The sequence below is a fragment of the Chrysochloris asiatica genome, unplaced genomic scaffold, assembly GCF_000296735.1.
Source record: "Chrysochloris asiatica unplaced genomic scaffold, ChrAsi1.0 scaffold00024, whole genome shotgun sequence".
In the NCBI taxonomy this organism is placed as follows: domain Eukaryota; kingdom Metazoa; phylum Chordata; class Mammalia; order Afrosoricida; family Chrysochloridae; genus Chrysochloris; species Chrysochloris asiatica.
Genome location: NW_006408542.1, coordinates 16,433,758 through 16,452,371, shown reverse-complemented (window position 1 = coordinate 16,452,371; position 18,614 = coordinate 16,433,758). Strand labels below are relative to the sequence as shown.

General features: G+C 38.4%; 1 protein-coding gene across 1 annotated transcript in view; it reads right to left on the bottom strand.

Moving 5' to 3' along the window:
• Nucleotides 1–18,614, bottom strand: part of CAMKMT (calmodulin-lysine N-methyltransferase) — a 604,620-nt gene that overhangs the window by 73,450 nt on the left and 512,556 nt on the right. The window contains exons 4-7 of the mRNA XM_006839413.1: nucleotides 14,385–14,445; nucleotides 12,273–12,327; nucleotides 11,147–11,210; nucleotides 1,401–1,467 (exon numbers count right to left, since the gene is read on the bottom strand). Coding sequence (XP_006839476.1) covers nucleotides 1,401–1,467; nucleotides 11,147–11,210; nucleotides 12,273–12,327; nucleotides 14,385–14,445 — 247 coding nt within the window. The remainder of the gene's footprint in view (nucleotides 1–1,400; nucleotides 1,468–11,146; nucleotides 11,211–12,272; nucleotides 12,328–14,384; nucleotides 14,446–18,614) is intronic.

Sequence of the window (18,614 nt, the reverse complement as noted above, 5' to 3'; positions counted from 1 at the left end):
CGCCTCATCTTTCTCCTGTGGAGCGCTGGAGGGTTTGAACCACTGACCTTTCAGTTAGAAGCAAGGTTAAATAAGCACTGTATGCACCTATTCCAACTTACCTATAAATTCAATGAAAAGACCCACTGAGGAATGGCTCTCATTTGTGAGCCAGGGACTGATTGTCTGTGTATGGACACTTCATTGTATTTGCTAATACAAGAGAGAGAAAACGTCATTGCTATTCTAGAGCCTCATCCCTGTGTGTCAATAACATACTTAATAGAATACTCATTCTTAAGCATGATAGCTGTTCATTCACCTCTCCCCCACACCCAAACTCCACAGTTGAGGTAAAGGGAATGTCCTGAAAACAAGGAAAGCTTAAAACATCAAAGGATGGCAGATTAACAGTGACAAGTACACTAAAAATAGAATTGTTTCTTCTAACAATGCCGGTGTTTACACACATAAAAGAAAAAAATACACAAGTACAGATAATATATGTGAAAACTATTCATTCCTCTATGTCCATATCAACAGAGCAAAACTAAAATGTAGCATCACAGAAAACACCATTGTTTCAACTGAAGGTAAAAAGAATTTCTTCTAGATTGAATAAGAATGAACAAAGTCTACAAGGGAAAGCATAGCCAGACTATTGTTAAATCATGGAAAGAGCAGGGTTTCTTCATCTCTGCACTACTGACCTGTTGGGCCAGGTAATTTTTTGTTGTGGGAGGTCTCTCTGTGCACTGTAGGATGTTTAGAGCAGCATCCCTGGTCCCTACCCACTAGATGCCAGTAGGACCATCACCCTCCCACACTTGTTAAAACCAATGTCTCCAAACAAGATGTTGCCAAAAGTTCCCCTGGTTGAGAACCACCGAAGTAGAGTCATTCCCAAGCTCCAAGGCTGTGCTTCTTCCAACCTCATGCTGTACAATTGCAGTCCCTAAATCATCCCCAATTCAGTATTTATTGTATCTATTTTCAGGTGCCCATTTATTAATTGAGGACAATGAGAGCACCTGCCACAAACAGGTCTCATGAACATTTGTTGTTGTTGTTGTTGCTAGGTTTTCAGTGACTAAATATTCGGAAGTAGTTCGTCACTCCTTCTTCCTAGTCTGTCTTTATCTGGAAGCTCATCTGAAATCTGTCCACCATGGGTGACCCTGCTGGTATTTAAAATACCGGTGACCTAGCTTGTAGAATCACAGCAACTCTCAAGCCACTACAGTATGGCAAACTGACAGACGAGTGATGGATCCTGAGCATTAAGTGAGATAAACTTATAAAGCACTTACCTGGCACATAGGAAATGTTCAATAAAAGGTAGTTATTATTATTTTAAACAACATAAGACCAAGAAAAACAGTTTAAATTGGATTGTGTTTTAATACAGAAAGGTATCTTACCAGCTTGATATTTTCCGAGTCTTAAATACACCAGCCTTCTGATTCCTTGTGATGATGTCTCTTACATCTTTGGGACATAGTTAAGAAAGCTTCTGCAGTGATTATTAGCTGCCTCCACAAACAATAGGACCTATAAACAGTAATTTTCTTACACTGGATTAGCACAGTGCATAGGGAAAAGATACATGGTTTGAGATAGGAGGGGAAGCATGTAACCCTAGGTTTATCACCAAATGCTACTACCACAGGCAAGCAATTTTTGTTCCTTGGACACAGTTCTGTTACCTAAGAAATGCACATTCAGGTGGTATTATAGCAAGGTCAGAGTTATGGGGGCTGGCTGTGGGGAAATGACTGTTCCATGGGTATTATGGGTACTGTCCCCCCAAACCAGACCGAACCCATTGTCACTGAGTCTATCCTTTATGATTGGGTAGAAATGCTCCTTTAGGGTTTCTGAGGCTGTAAATCTTTATGGGAGGGGTTGGTTGGTTGTTAAGTTCCGTGGAGTCAGTTCTGACTCATAGCCACCCTGAGTAGGGTTTCCGAGGCTGTGAATCTTCACGGGAGCAGAAAGCCTCATCTTTCTCCCGCGGAACAGCTGGTAGTTTCGAACTGCTGACCTTGTGGTTTGCAGCCCGATTTGTAACCACTACGCTACCAGAGCTTCTTTATGGGAGTAGACAGCCTTATCGTTTTCTCTCTTGGAGCGGCTGGTAGGTTTGAACCACCAACATTGTGGTTAGCAGCCAAACACTTAAACAAGCTATGCTACCAGGGCCCCCTCAAAAACAGCTAGAAAGCCAAAGGCGAGCCTCTTTCAGTCAGTGGTGTCTTTGGTCAGTGACAGTCTTTTGAGCTATGCCAAATAAAAGTATTTCCAGTCCTGGTGTGGCACTGTAGAATAAGCACTCAACTTCAAGGTCAGGCTGATCCACAAGGTCGGCAGTTCAAACCCACCAGCCGCTCCTCAGAAACCCTATACAGGGTCGCTATGAGCTAGGACTGACTCAACAGCACTTAAGAGAAACAACAAATGATATTAGGGTAGGTAAGGCTGAACATCAGGGAGAGGCATGGGAAGAAGTTCAAAAGAGACAGATGGAGAAAAGTTTGGAGAATCCTTGAGAGAAAATGAATTACTGAAGAAAGTCAATCCAATGCAAATCCCCTTGAAAAACTGCCCATACAGACGTACGCTTTGGCTTTTGCCATCTGCAGGAATGTGAGGTCTTAAACCAGAGAGCCATATTTACTGAGGAGCTGATCTTTATAAGGTCCCATGAGAGAAATCATGTCAGCTTTCAACACCAGGAAAAGCTGGACTTCAGATCAACTGTTTTTACTTCAACTTCTGAACATTGTAAATTGTAATACTCTTCCTTTTCCTCTCTTTACTCTGGCCCCTGTGTAACTCACAGACAAACGTAGACTCCCTCTAACACCTACAATGGCATGTACTCATATTTTCTGTATGAGCTTCTATTCCTGGTTACATATTATCTTGACGTTTTCATTTTCTTGCCCTCCTTTTGGTATATTCTATGTATCACTGTAAGAAGCCTCAAAATCCCTCTTTTGGAATAAGGTAGGTTTAAATAAACAAGAAGTGAAATAACTCCAGTGAAGGCTGCAAGCTGAACTAAATTGGGCCCATGGGGCAGAAACTAAGCAGACAAGCCATGCTCCCCCTATTGCTCAGAACAGCAGATTTCCTGAAAGCTCAAAGCAAGCACTGGCCAAAATCTCCCTGCAAGAACAGAGCCACAGGACTTTTTAACCCAAATCTCTGCTTGAACCACCAGGCACACCCATTTTTCCACTGAGTGAATAAGCAGGTACTGTGATAGCTTTCTTTCCCCAGGAGTGGGTAGGAAAAATCAATTAGGTCTCCTAATGAAGGGCTTTGTTGAGGTTTACAAAAGTGCTATAATGTAGACTTTTTTTTTTTTTTTCCTGGGTGAACTTTCCTGTATGCAAATTAAATACTGTTAAATTACATTCATTACAAAAATAAAAGAGACTAATTTGCCTACTTGTTTTGATTAACGAAAATGACACAATCGGCCTACACTTCTGTCTATTTCAGGAAGAAAGTATTTCAGGAAAGTCTTCTAAATGAAATGTCTTGCAGAAAAGGACAGCTGACATCTTTATTCTGAGGAGACATAATTAATAGAGAGTCAACTGACAACTGTTTCTGATTAAGCTCCCCCACACTCTGGCCACACCCTGATCTGCGTTTCCATGGTAGCCAGCCACACGCCACAATGTGTGCGGTACACCTGTAGCGTCGTATGAGTACATGACTAATCTATCAAGCAAAACATATTATTTTGTTAGTGGAGGTAATACTTTTTATAAAATAGTCACAGGGAAGTTAAATTATATAACTCAGGAGATCTATTAATAATTTTTAGTAAACATCTTAACACTATATACTTTTATACAGTTTATGAACCTGTGACTCCAGGTGGTCAGGCTGAAGCAAGTATATGCATTTATGTTCTAGAGGTAATTTTTTTTTAATGAAAAAAATCACAGCAGTATTTAGCTGTTTTATTTTTAGAGCTAGGTAAGAAATATGGTTTTGTGGTTTAGGAGGTGTTTTGTTTTGTTTTGTTTTGTTTTAAATATTAGAACAAGTGCATAGAGAAAACATAGCAAGTATATCCACCCTTGACTTGAGGTCAGACTTTGAGGTGGTTCTTCTGGATGGCACTGTGTCCAATAATAGATTTTGTCATTCTTCTGTGTCATCCTCAGGGTAAGAAAAGAAATTCAATCAACTTGAGTCAGTGTGTCCAGGATGATATTCAACACGATGAACCAAATTGTGTTCTCTGAACTGCACCCAGTTTCTGGAGACCATCAGTGGAAGGTGCTGGATGCAAAGGCAGCTTTAATGTGATTTCTGATTAAATGCTTGGAGAGCAATTACCTCCAATCTCCTTGTCTGGGCAACTGGATTTTGAGAGCTACAGGGTACACTAGGGGGCTTCAGGAAGTTTGTGAAAAAATGGAATTAAAAGATAATGGTATTTTCCATGAACTTTTTGAAGCCCCCTTGTATGCTTGTGGCAAAAAGAAAACCAGATTATCTTCCTAAATTTTCTTCTCAGATAGAGCACAGTTTCAGAGTGGGGCTCCATGTTAATTTTGTTTCAGTTGATTTTATACACACACACACACACACACATATATATATATATTATTGGAGAGATATTGTAGTTGTAGGCATTAAATTGAAACTGTAGTAATAGTCATTTAAAATATTAATTCTATTAGATAACTTAATTTTGTGTTTATAAGCAGTGTTTAAAATATTAGCCTCCCTCTGCAATTGTTGTTGTTGTTAAGTGCTGTTAAGTTGGTTCCAACTCATAGCAAACTTGTATAGGGTTTCCAAGGAGCAGCTGGTGAGCTTGTACTGCCGACCTTGTGGTTCAAAGTGACTTTGTCAGTCCAGCGCATTAAGCCACAGTGTCACACCAGGACTCTCTCTGCAATAGTGGTTGCTATATATGTTTTGAGAGCGGGCACTGTTCTTTAAACAAAAAATTCTTTTACAAATGATAACATACTTTTCTTGTTTTATGTTACCTCTATTTGTATCATAATATCAAGAGTGAGGATATGAAACTATGAGATCATAAAGTCAATCCCTGAGTGTTTTGGAAAAGTTTGATTAGGCAATATTTGCTAATTTCAGTGAACAGAATTTTTTTAAATGTGCTTATTGGTCAAATAAGATGAGAGGATGATACAGCATAACTGTGAACTCAGTTAACATTGACTATTCCATTGATGACAAGAAGCCTTTCCATTCAGAGGCTGCTGAGGAAATACAAAATGATACTAACCAAATCATTCTAGCTTTTGGTGAAATAGAATGATTAAGTGAGGCGAAAACAAAAACAAAAACATAAGCACTGAAGTCAGATGCACCTGGCTTCTAGTCTGGGTTCTTCTAGTAACTGTGTGACTGACCTTGAGCCAACTAACCTCTTTGAGTTCTATCTCTAAAATAGGAATAATAACACATTTTGGAGGACTGCTGGAAGGCTTAATATAATGGATCTGACACACAGTATATTCCTTGTTGTTGTGTGTGGAACCGTTGATTTGATTAATAGCTAAGCCATGAGACAGAGTAGAACTACCTAAAGGTTTCCTAGGCTGTCATCTTAATGGGAGCAGATAGCCAATACCTTTCTCCTGAGGTACCGCTGGGGGTTTCAAACTGCAGATTTTTCAGTTCTCCTACTTCCTGTCAATTTATTATCTTTTAAAACAGTCTATGACAAGGCTTTGGTGGGATGGAGAGATTTGGCAGTTCAGCTTTGGTTTATTTCCTTCTGCTCAGAACTGTGTGAACATTTATACTGTAGAACGTAAATATCTGGAAGGAATTAGAGGACTCAATTTCCCGATGTCTTTGAACACGTCAGTGTGCTCTAGCAAAGGCAAAACCTGTGTTTTCAATGATTCCTGTTACAAATTCAGAGATATGTTTTAGACAAAACACTTGGTTCCCGGATAACAAAATCACTCTTGGAGATACAAAGATTTTTTTAAAGGCCTACTTAGAACTTTACATCCAAAGTGATAGTTTTTTTTTTTAATTACTACTGTTATTAATGTTTCTCATCATTTGAAAATATATATCTTGGGAAGAGACAGTGAGTTATTCAATTCTAATTAACAGTGACATTTGTTCCAATAACGAATAACATCTTCTGGGGCGTCTGATTGTCTTGTAACTAAATAATCAGCAAACAAGAAGTTCTCATTTAGCCTCCTCTATTTCTTACGAGTTGGGCTGCTAACAACAAAGTTAGCAGTTTGAATCCACCAGCTGCTCCTTGGGAAAAGATGAGACTTTCTGCTCTCATAAAGATGTAATGATGTACAGCCTCAGAAACCCTATAAAAAGTCGCTATGAATCAGAACCAACTCAACACATAACCACCACCACCACCACCATTCCTTACTCGAAGGAGTCCTGGTGACGCTGTACAACAAGTTGTTATTGTTGTTAAGTGCCGTTGAGGCAGTTCCGACTCATAGCAACCCTGTTCAGGGTTTCTGAGGAGTGACTGGTGAGCCTGAACCGCTGACTTTGCGGTTCAAACCAACTTTTCATTCCAGCGCATTAACCCACAGCACTGCACCAGGATTCACTACCATCAAGTCTATTCGGTCTCATAGTGACTATGTGTAGGGTTTTCAGATGTGTAAATCTCTACCACAGCAGAAAACCTCAACGTTCTTCTGAGGAACAGCTGGTGCGGTGATGAGCAGTCCAGTTTGGTTTGGGTTATCATTCCTTACTCAAAGAGCTCAGGTAGCACAGTGGCTAAGCACTCAACTGCTAACCGAAAGGCTGGCAATTTGAACCCACCAGTCTCACCAAGGGAGAAAGATGTGGCAGCTGCTTCCATAAAGATACTAACCTTGGAAATCCTATGGGGTAGATGTACTCTGTCATATGGGGTTGCTATGCTTTGGAATTGACCGGATGACAGGGGGTTTGACTTTTCTATTCCTTATTGGCTTCGGGAGCAACATCAAAATGACATTTTCACAACTGCCTTATCAGATGCCAACCAATTCCCTCTCTGGAATGTTTGCTCCATGAGGATAGCGAATACGCCTCTCTTGTCCATTGATGTGTAGGTAGCATCTGAAATTGGAATGAATCAACTTTAATAGATACTTGTTGAGCTCCTACCCATGTAAGGCACATGTATGGTTCATCTAATAGATAGAGTCCTGGTGTGGCATCATGGGTTAATGCGCCAGACTGCAAAGCTGTTTGAACTGCAAGGTCAGTGGCTCAAGCTCACCAGTGGCTCCTCAGAAACCCTACACAGGGTCGCTATGGGTCGGAACCAACTCAACAGCACTTAACATCAACAATAGACAGAAGTACAGCTATCACCACTGTTGGAGCAGAGTGGTGGTCTAGGATTCTTAAATTCTGAACCCTCTTCGTGAAGCTTAATCCATTCATAATTCAAGCTGGGAATTCTGCTAAATAAAATTCTGTGAGTATCTCCTCTAAAAACACAGGAGATTTACTGATTTGGGGAGAATCCTGAGCTCCAGATCATGATTGAGACCGATCTTACTGTGTGGATAAGATGCTTGGGTCAGTAAGATGCTTGGATCAATGGGCCACCAAGATTGATATGCTTTGCAGATAACACACCTGGTGTTTGTTTACTAAGCATGGGTCAAGACAGGGTGCTTGCATTGAGTAAATGAGTGATTGTAATCACAAAGGCCCATTAACCTTAAGGTGTTGTACTTTCATTCAGTATGATTTGGTAAAGGATTAGTATCAGTAATAACTCAGTACAGGAATTCCCTACCTTATTTGTACTTTATTGTCATCACCAGCTACAGACCTTTTTTGAGTGATAATTATCTGTGGGAGAAAGATGAGGCTTTCTGCTCCCATAAAGATTTACAGCCTCGGAAACCCTGAACAGGGTTCGCTATGAGTCGGAATCGATTCCATGGCACATAACAATAACAACAACAACAATTATCTGTGGATACTTGGAAATTTCTTTTTCTAAAGGATAGTACCGAAGAGAAGGGAACAGGTTTCATATTATTTTAGGGTAAATTTGAGAACGGAATGAAATTCTCATTTCCAAATTTACCCTTTGTTCTCTGAGTACAGACAAAATGGTGCCTTTGGTGAGAAGTAGCTGCCAGATTGGGAGTGAGGGGTGGGGTGGGGGCTGGGCTCTAAGATGCTTCCGGTGTAGACCAGCAATACAGTTTAAAGACTAAGAAGAATCTTTAAGGAAAACTACCTAAAAGTGTGAGAAAGTATTTAGGTCTTACAACATTCATTTATACCTCAAGTCTTCATCTCTTTTCAGACATCCCTGTTTAATAAATCTCAGATCAACATCTAGCTTTTCAGGATCAAGGTAGGGGGTTCTGAAAGACATAGCCAATCCATCTGAAGCCTTTCCAGAGAGATAATACAGAACCTCACAGCTGGTTGGTATGTTCCTATGATATAAAGATTCTGAATTTAGCCACTCATTGCATCATACATTAAAAAATATAATAATAATAAGAGAAGATAAAAGGAAAATATCAGAAAATGCCTTTTAAAAAAAAAGGTGTAAAAAATCAGAATCTTATCAGCTTAAGAGGCTAGGAAAGAAGACTGGGTTGGAGTCATTAAATTCAGATGCTAAGAACAACAAAAATAAATTTTTAAATGACAAGAGTAATATACAGGCCAATACTCAGATGTGATGTACGACTGCCAGGTCGATTTTCAATTACATTTCACTGATGTATTCATTTGTTTCTTAATGTGCTCATCTTGCCCATTAAGAATAATTAGCAGCTTTGCTTAGAGATTTTCTGGTTTCTGGCAATGTTTCTCCCTTTTTTGTTGTTGACATCCACTTCTACTTTTTAGAAAGTAATTTTTGGATAATATCCTACAACTGCTATATAATTTACGCTTCCTATAATTTAAAGGAAAGATGTAAACAGTAATTTTTAAATGAGTTTGTTTCTATCTATATGCATCAACAATATGCGAATCAGTGAATTAGTTATTCTTACAGAAAGTAGGCATACAAATAGAAAAAAATGTTCCATTCATATTAATCTTACTCAGTAAAACATTATGACGAATGCCAATTCTAAGTTCTGTTAGCAAGTTAAGAATAACAGTATTAAACATAGGGAAAACACATTCCCAATTTTTAAGGCTTTATGCATGCTTTTTACTCTTAATTTTTAAAAAATTTAGATCTGGTTACAACAGAAGAAAAGGCACACAAACATAGAACAACTGCAGGATAAAAACTGAACTTCATCAGGAAAGTCCTAAAAAATGAAATTAAACATACTACCAGGTTTGGTCTGCATCCTGAAAGGACCTACTTTATCTACATTGTAAAGTTCTTCCCCTCCTGCCCTTTGGCACCCCGCTATATTAAACCCATTGTAAAACCCAGCACAATAAAGCACTCTCAGGGCTGAGCGTCTGAGGACCAAATGTTAAAAATCCATTTTCTTGGGAGGGGGCTGTACCAATCATTTCTTTGAAAGGCCGGCAGAATGAATACAGAATCTGAGATTTCCTCTGATTTCAAGAGCTGGCACAGCATCTTTGCTGTTTAAAGCAAAGGTGCGTTAATTAATGACATTAGCATTTCTTCCCTTCTTTGGAAGCTCTGTAGTTTAGCTCAATAATCATTTTTGTACAATGTAATTTACATACTAACTACAGATGCCTTCTGTAGTTTGATAAAAGTTCTAATTGGTTTCTGCTGCTATTAAATAAGACACCTACTGACCTGAGACAAACCTCAAGCTATTGGGTCCAATCTGAAAGTTCTGGTGGCTAAAATGACCTTCTCTTATTCAAGACCCTGCCTTTTTTCTTGTCCCAAACCTTCATTTAAGCTGTGCAGGAATACCTGAGTTCTCTTGTTCTCTGTTTTTCCTCTGACATGTGGAGGAGGAGCAGAGTGAAATGATACAGTGCAGGAATAACTCTGAACAAAGCACACTGAATGAAACAACATCAGCTCATCTTCAGGAATATTTTGAAAAACTTGCGACAGTCTCAAGATCATGACTAAAATCCTGCATTTTAAAAAAGGAAGCACCTTTTGTGATCTCTTTCTCTTGTGTGAAAGGCCAAGCTTGTGATTGGCTGTTTTTTCTTCCTGAGTTTTTTTTTTCTTCAAGTCTGTCAGGCAATTAGCTGGGTGGGGCTCCGTGGCGCACACAAGTACGGCTGAACAATATTAGCTACTGTGCTTCTTGTACCTCCTTTCTCCTGTTTGAGCAGCCGAATGGAGCTGCTGCAAATTTTATTTTCAAGGGATTATATAGGAGAATGAGAGCAAAAAAGATTTTATATAAGATGCCACATAAATAAAAACTGTTTTAGCGTTTTAGGGCTAAAACTCAAATATGTTGACATTGGATCTCAAAATGGAATTCAAAGGCATGCCGAAAAACCCAAAATAAATATCTTCTACTTTTCCTCTCAATTTCTAACGGTTGTTAACTGTCCCTGAACAAATCAGCTAGATTGCTAAAGCAGCTATAAATTACGCTTGCGTTCTTAAAGTACAGTTCAATTTTCCAGAACTCTGTGTACATAATCTAATATAATGGGGATTGAACTAAAATCGCAAAGCAGAAAAAAATAGATAGATTTTATAATCCTAAATAAGAGGAAATTAAAAAAAAAAAAAAAAGGATAGCTACTTCCAGTGGGGAATGTAGGTAACTACTCAGCAATTGAAGTAGATACAATATTACATGGTAGATACACTATCACACGCACAAAAGATAATATGGAAAATGAAGCTGGAAGTTAATTTTGGCAAGCATTCTCCTATACAATAACTGTCAAACAATTTATTTTATACTCCCGAATTTCAATGGAAAGAAATGAAAAAGAATGCTTCTAAATTATTATGGAAATATTTTTTACGTCTTGCATGACCTGGAAAATGTAGGCCCCTTTAATGAGAATTGACTATAAAAATATTTGGAAAAACAAAACAAAAAGCACATAGACCTATGCAACCAACTCCATATATTTCTACTTCTCTTAATTACTTATGGTGGGGGAAAACTCTTTTTTAAAACCCCATGCTGTCTTTCTTTATTTCAATTGTTACTCAGCCAGGAAAAAGGAATGAGCACAACAAACCCGTTTTCTATCTGAATAAGGATACTTCTGATGGCCTTTTCATTCCCATCAGTTAACAGAACTTCTTTGACATCTGCAGAAATAGCAACCTGAAAAAAAAAAAAAAGGGGGAGCACAGCAAACAATGAGCAAATATGCTTGTCTGTGTGGAAGTGAAGACAGGAGTGACAAGCCTTCAGTATCATGCTTCCTCACCTATTTCTCTGTAACAATCTTCAATCTTTTTTCATTTTATGTCTGCATTATTTTAATCATTCAATCAAATCAGTCAATACTTTTATCATTCCATTTGCGGGAGCCTCTATCTTGCTATCATTCTGTTCGGTAATTGCATTGTGACAGCGGATGATGGTATTCTGAGAGGCTTTCATTTGTGGGCTTCTGTTTATCTAGTAGAGCCATCATACAAGGCTGTCACTCTGCCTTTCAGCTTGCTTCTGTCTGACTGCCTGATGCCCTTCATATAACTTTGCATTGCAGGCAGATGGCTTTGTGAGGGTAATTTTTTTGTGAGCTTTGACATGCTCGCACATTGGGCTGTAACCTCGACACATTGTATAAGAGCGACAGGTTTGTCAAATGCCAATCAGTGTAACAATATGCTTTTATTTGTAGAGACATAAAAACTTGTCTAATGCACTATGCTGCTACATAATATCTCCTGAATACATGACTCAGAACCCAGAGAATGGGGAACGACGTTCCTGAATGGCCAATCTAATTCAAAAGAATCTAATTACTGAGCGCTCTGGATCATGTTTGTTGGTGTAATAATGCAGGCAAAACATTAGCAGCTATATCATGGTGCTCCAACTGTGATTCGCCAGGCTATTCCTGTATCTTAGCAAATGGGACTATAATCTGAAGGAAGAAAAAAAATGCTTTTGCTATGGCAAAGAAAGACTGTGCGAGGCCTGGAATGTCACAACAAGCGATATTGACTACACTGAGGTAAAATGTTTCTGCTCATAGAGGCAACCATAAAATCAATATGATCCGAAAGTAAGTCAATCTAGAAGGTCTCTCAAGACCCGGCAGCTTGACCGCAGCTGATGCTGTTGACGGTTCTCTGACCCAGCAGTTGGAGGCCCTGGAACATTTTTCCTTTTGTTCCTCCCTCTGAATGGGATTGGAATTGAGAAAAGACCTACCATGAGCCCAGCCAAGCATGTCATGCCACCCCCTAGCTCACACACAGCAAGGTCTCTGAAAGAGAGAAAAGAAATGATAGAACCCATACAAATTAGATGAAAATGGTCAGAGAGATATATATGTTACAAGAACAAATTGCCATCTGCAGTAAGAACGGCGCTACCAGGAAGTTGTAGAGACAAGACCGGGCTACCTCATGTCGTTTTGCGTTTTAAAAATAATTATGAAATAGAAAAGTCACAAAGCAGGCAAATCAGTGGGGGTCTCCTCATTAGTGTTCACTGCAACATTACCACCGCTGAGCTGAAAAATCTGAGAAGGTTCCCTTTTTACCCCTTGTCAATGGCGCTGTCTTTTAGAACTAAACTAGCTAGAGTAGCGAAAGATAATTGTTAGGAAAGGATAACACTGTTAATCCACATTCATTCCTTCAAAAACAGTTAGACAAGTAAATGAAGAATATATATGAGTGTGTATGTAGACCTATATTATAGTTACTTACATACACACAGCACACACAAAAATACATGCAATCCTGATTTTTTTTTTTTTTTTAAATCTACAACAAACTTAAACATTTTGGAAAGCTGAACCGGCTCCATAAAGTACAATTAACAACAAAGAGCATTTAGCAATTAACACTTAAATAACAATTGACCCCCACCACAAGGCAGTGAATAAACAATGCAGGTGCTTAATATGGTTAAGCCAGCAAACCCAGTAATGACTAAATTAATGAGCGGACTCTGACTTCACCTCTCAAAGTAAAGCGGCCAGAGTTAAAGCTGACAGCCTGGTTGGCGCTCTGCACTTACCTTCCTCTTTGTGCCTAAACATCAGCCCTCAACGTGGGACATTCTTGCCCTGGCCCACGGCTCACTGACTGAAGCTCCAGTCAGGGTTAAGCACAGTAAGATGAGCAAATGCCAGGCCTCCAGGGCAGTTCTGCAGCCTAATTCAAAATTGCTCTGTTCTTATTTTATATGCTTACACTCTGATGATTTTTTCTTATTCCCAGTTTGGGAAGTTTATTCTCTGAGGAGGAAAAAAAAGCAGGGCTAAACAAGAAGATGGGGGGAGGGAGGAGAAGAAAAGAAGCCAAGCAAGGACATTTACATTTGGAAATACACTTAATGAATATTTAATTATTAAAAACAATTAAACACTGGTTGGTAAATATGGACCCAAGTTGTTGTTGCTAAGCGTCATTGAGTCGATTTCGACTCATAGTGACTCTATATAGTGTTTCTGAGGAGCGGCTGGTGGGTTTGAACTTCCGACCTTGCAGTTAGCAGTCCAGTGCTTATCCTACAGCGCCACACCAGGGACTCCAAATATGGACCCATATAACTTCAAAATAGATATATTATTGATAAATAGTAAATACGTATTATTAAAACACACACCATGATGCTGGATTGCTTGTCTGGAATCATAATGGTCTATTTAGAAAGTATGCTCTGGATGAGTTTAATAAAATGAGAATTATAATGAAAAACCTGTATTTTCTGGGCCTACCAAACAGCTTTACAATTTTCAAATAAAAGATTTTTTTTTTTTCCTTTTTCCTAAATCCCATCCAGACACTCCACTCCATCTATAACACACTAACATTTATTTCCATAGGTTGAATCTGTAATAGTAATTTATATTTTAGAAATACAAATTGTTAGGTACATAAATATACCTTTAAAGCCTTTAAATAATAACAGTGGGGTATTTATTTGTCAGATAGTCTATCGTGACTTTCCTCACAGAAGGTAAAAGAACATCTTTATTGTTTTTTTTTTTTTTTGACCTTCACAATCAGTAAGGATTGATTGGAGCTTCACTTTTGTTTCCCCAAAATCAAAGTGAAGTAAAATGCCTTGAGTGAAAATCAAAAGCATTTGACATATAGCAAAAAGCTTGCTGTGCAATATTAGTACCCAAAGGCAATTCAGATTTCTTTTTCAAAAGAAGCATGTTTTCACTGTGAACTTTTTTCCCCTTTCCTATCCTTACTTTCTTTCTTTTTTAAACAATTTGAAGAATGTAATCATGGGACTCTTTAATATGTAGAAATAATACTCTAAATGGGTTACAAAGTATTTTAAAATGCAGTTCTGTACCTGAATATATCCTTGTGCTTGACAGCATAGTAAGCTAAAACCTCTTCAGACGGCCAGATGCCTAGAAAACACAAAAGGATAGACTTGTTGATTATAAAAGTCCTCTTAAGAAATGATATAAGAACAACGTTCCTTCCAAGTTATTTCAACTTGAAACAAACGTAAGTTACTTATTATACTTCATACCACATCAGTCTCTCCTGTCACTGTTGTTTTATAATGGTAAGATTTATAACCCCTTTCTCTAGAAAAGTAGTTGCTGTTTTTAAGTGCCATCAAGTCAGTTTGGACACACAGTGACCCACATAGGGTCAAGGGTTGGTTTGAACTGCAGACCTTGTGGTTAGCAGTCCAGTGCTTATCCTATAGTGCCATACAAGGACTCCAGGAAAGTAGTTGTTGTTGTTAAGTGCCGTCGAGTCGGTTCCGACTCATAGTGACCCTGTACAGGGTTTCCAAGGCTGTAAATCTTTACAGGAGCAGAAAGCCTCATCTTTCTCCCGCGGACTGGCTGGTAGTTTTGAACTGCTGACCTTGTGGTTCACAGCCCGATTCATAACCACTACGCTACTAGAGCTCCTTCCAGGAAAGTAGTAAATGAACCTAAATAAATTTTACAAAATTTCAGTCACAACAAAAACAGCACAAACTGTAACAACCAAATTTACAAATACTAAAACTTATATTTAATTAACAGGTAGATCTTATATGAACCTTCATTCAACCAATTAATAAGTAACAGTTGAAGACTTAGTCTATTTATCCCATGTTAGCCAAAAACAAATGGAAAGAATAACTTGCAGGAGCAAATAAAACCATGAAAGTCATTTATACCTTTTTGTTTGAATACATACTAACATTTCTAACATAAACAATTATTTCTTTTCTTCAACTAAAAAAGTCAAACTGAAGTATAAAATTAAATTTTAATTTCATTAGGTTTGGCATATCAAAATTTCACACTAAACCTACACACTAAATTCCATAGATAGGCATTTTCTAAACTTGTCATCTGTAAATCATTTATTCAGAAGACTTACATGGTCTTTATAAATTGCCAAGGTAGAAGACAAACCTATTTGAAAACTATAGTTTCTAGTGGCTATCACTAGATATGAGTGCTTCAAATTTTTTCTTTATACACTTTTGTGTATAAAGTTTTACAATGATCATGAGTTACTCTTACAATTACTCAGAATGTTGTTGTTGTTAAGTGTCATTGAGTCGGTTCTGACTCATAGCAACCCTGTATAGGGTTTCCAAGGAGTAGCTGACGGGTTTGAACTAGTGACCTTGTGGTTCGCAGTCCAGTGCTGATCCTACAGTGCCACACTAGGAGTCCATAATCAGAGTAAACTACATCAAAACAACAAGCAAAAAGAAAAAACCAAATCCTTCCCCAAAACCAAACCTGTTGCTGTTGAGTTGACTTGGACTCATAGAGACTTTACAGGACGTAGGGTTTTCCAAGACTGTATAATCTTTATGAAAGCAGACGGCCATACCTTTCACCTGTGGAGCTGCTAATGGGTTCGAATTCCTAGCCTTGCAGATGGCAGCCCAACTCATAACCAGCTATGTCAACAGGACCCCTTAACTAAATTGTTGTTGCTGTTGTTAAGTTCTTCCCACCTTGCGGTGCAAACCGATCTTGCAGTCTATTGTTTATCTCAGTGCCACACCAGGACTCCTTGACTATGAATCTATAAAATGACATTTTCCCCAAGAGGTTACCCCCAAAGATCAGGCAGGACACGAGACAGTCTCCACTGCTTGAGGATGAGAATATGCTGTCTCTTCAGAAAGCACAACAAATGTACTCTGTCTTAGCATTATGCTGATGGGTTTTGATGTAAAGTTGAAAAGCCTGAAAGGTTTACTACCCCCTCCACCCAGATGCATTTTCAACTTCAACGAGTTGAAAATCTGAGCATGAACATTTCGGAGAACAGGATGTTAAATAAATGGATAAGTAAAGCCCTAAGAGATTCAATGAATAAGCCAAGTGATCACTCCATAGAGTATTTGCTGCACAGAAGTTTAGTCAGCTGCCTTATTACCCCAGCCATTATGGCATTTCTGGTCAAATGACAAGTTGGGGATAAAAAACAAGGAAAATCAGCAAGGAGGATTTCGATTTAGATTAATAAGGAAAGTTAGGGAGACAGTGAACCAGAGGTACTTTGATTCAGACTTATTGGGCTCTGGTGTGGCACTGTGGGTTAATGTATTGGACTGTAAAGTCTATTTGAATTGCAAGGTCAGCAGTTCAAGCTCACCAGTTGCTCCACAGAAGCCCTACACAAGGTCCCTGGGGGTCTGAACCAACTCGATGATACTTAGCAACAATAACAGCAAAAAAGCTTAGTGATTACAAGTCGGGCTGCTAACCTCAATGCCAACAGTTTGAAACTCCATGGGAGAAAGATGAGGCTTTCTACTCCTGTAAAGATTTACAGCCTCGAAAATCCTATCCTAAGAGTTAGAACTGATTCCATGGCACACAACCACCACCACTAATCCCAACTCTGCCATTCCCATGACCTTGGACGGGTTATTTAACCTATCCATACCGTAGGCTCCTCATCTGTAAAATACAATTGTGGTGGTGGTGGTTATGTGCTGTGGAGTAGGTTTCGACTCATAGCAACCCTGTATAGGGTTTCCAAGGTTGTAAATCTTTACGGGAACAGAAAGCCTCATCTTTCTCCCACAGAACAGCTGGTAGTAGTATAATATTATTAACCTCACAAAATTATTATGAGTATTAAAGTAATATAAAAACCTGCAAGATGTTTAGGACAGTTCCTCAGAGCAAGCTCAAACAAAAATAAAGTTAGCTGTCATTGCTCATGTTATCTATCACTATTATTATTATTATGCAAAGAGAGATTCATTGTTGTTTGTTGGTGTTGATGTTAAGTTCTGTTGAGTCCGTTCCAACTCATAGCGACACTGTATAGGGATTCCGAGGAGTTTGAACCACCGAGCTTGCGGTCCAGCGCATTATCCTGTAGCACCACACCAGGGCTCTGAGGTTTTGTTGTTGTTAGATAGAAGAGACTCTATGAATCCAAAATAATTATCCTGACAACCAGAACACACAAGGGACCATACTAATCTACTTCTACACATGAGCTTTGGCATATCCCAAAGTCCTAGTAGCTGGCATACCTCTACTTAAAAAGAATTCTATAAAGCTAAAATACAGAATGAAAGACTCTGAAGGAAGAACCTAACACCAAGTAGATATTATCACCATAATGATGAATTTCTTTATGCCTTTAGTAAATGGTTTTGAGGTTTTAAAAAGTAATAATGGGGAAGGGTACTTAACCAAACTTTAAATACAAAAATATGACTTCTTTAAAGAATAATTTCATAATTTTCTCAAAAAAAATTCACAGGTTGAGAGTTTAAAATAAATTAAATATTTAAAAAAGGAGTAAAAAAAGAAATCACCTAAAATTCCATCATGAAGATAAAATTACTGTTAACATCTTGGGCACCATCATTCCAAATATCTTACTAGGCATAAAGGTATTTTACAAAGACAGGATCTTAGTATGAAAGTAATCAATAATTTTATTCTGCTCCACTCAATACAACTATGTGATGAATAGCTTTGCATGACAATAAAAATAACAGCAGCATCATTTTTAATGACTGCCTAAAAATTCTATAGTAAACAAATTTTTTCAAGGAAGAGCCCCACCAAGATATATTAACATAGTAGCAGCAATAATGGGCTGAGACCTTACAATGATGAGAATGGCACAGGACCGGCAGAGTTTTGGTCTGTTGTGCATAGGGTTCCTAAGAGTAGGAACTGACTAAACAGCACCTAACAACCACAACAGCAGATATTCTGTTCTTGCACCATAATTTATTTAATCAGATTCCCTGCTATAGACATTGAGGTTTATTGCTACATTTTTGCTATTAGGAGCTTATAAAGGGTGGTACAATGAAGACACATGTTTTCCCACAAATACTATTTTCTCCTTAGGGAAAATACCTAGACATGGAATATGTGATCAAAGGTAAGGTAATGTCACATGTTTACAAATACTGCCAAACTATCCTCCATAAAATTTGTACCAACCTACACACTGAAATCCACCACTCATCTGTCAGTTTGTTGTAGTGTGGTGGCTTGTGAGTTGCTGTGATTTTGAAAGCTATGCAACTGGTATTTTAAATACAAGCAGGGACACCAACTGTGGACAG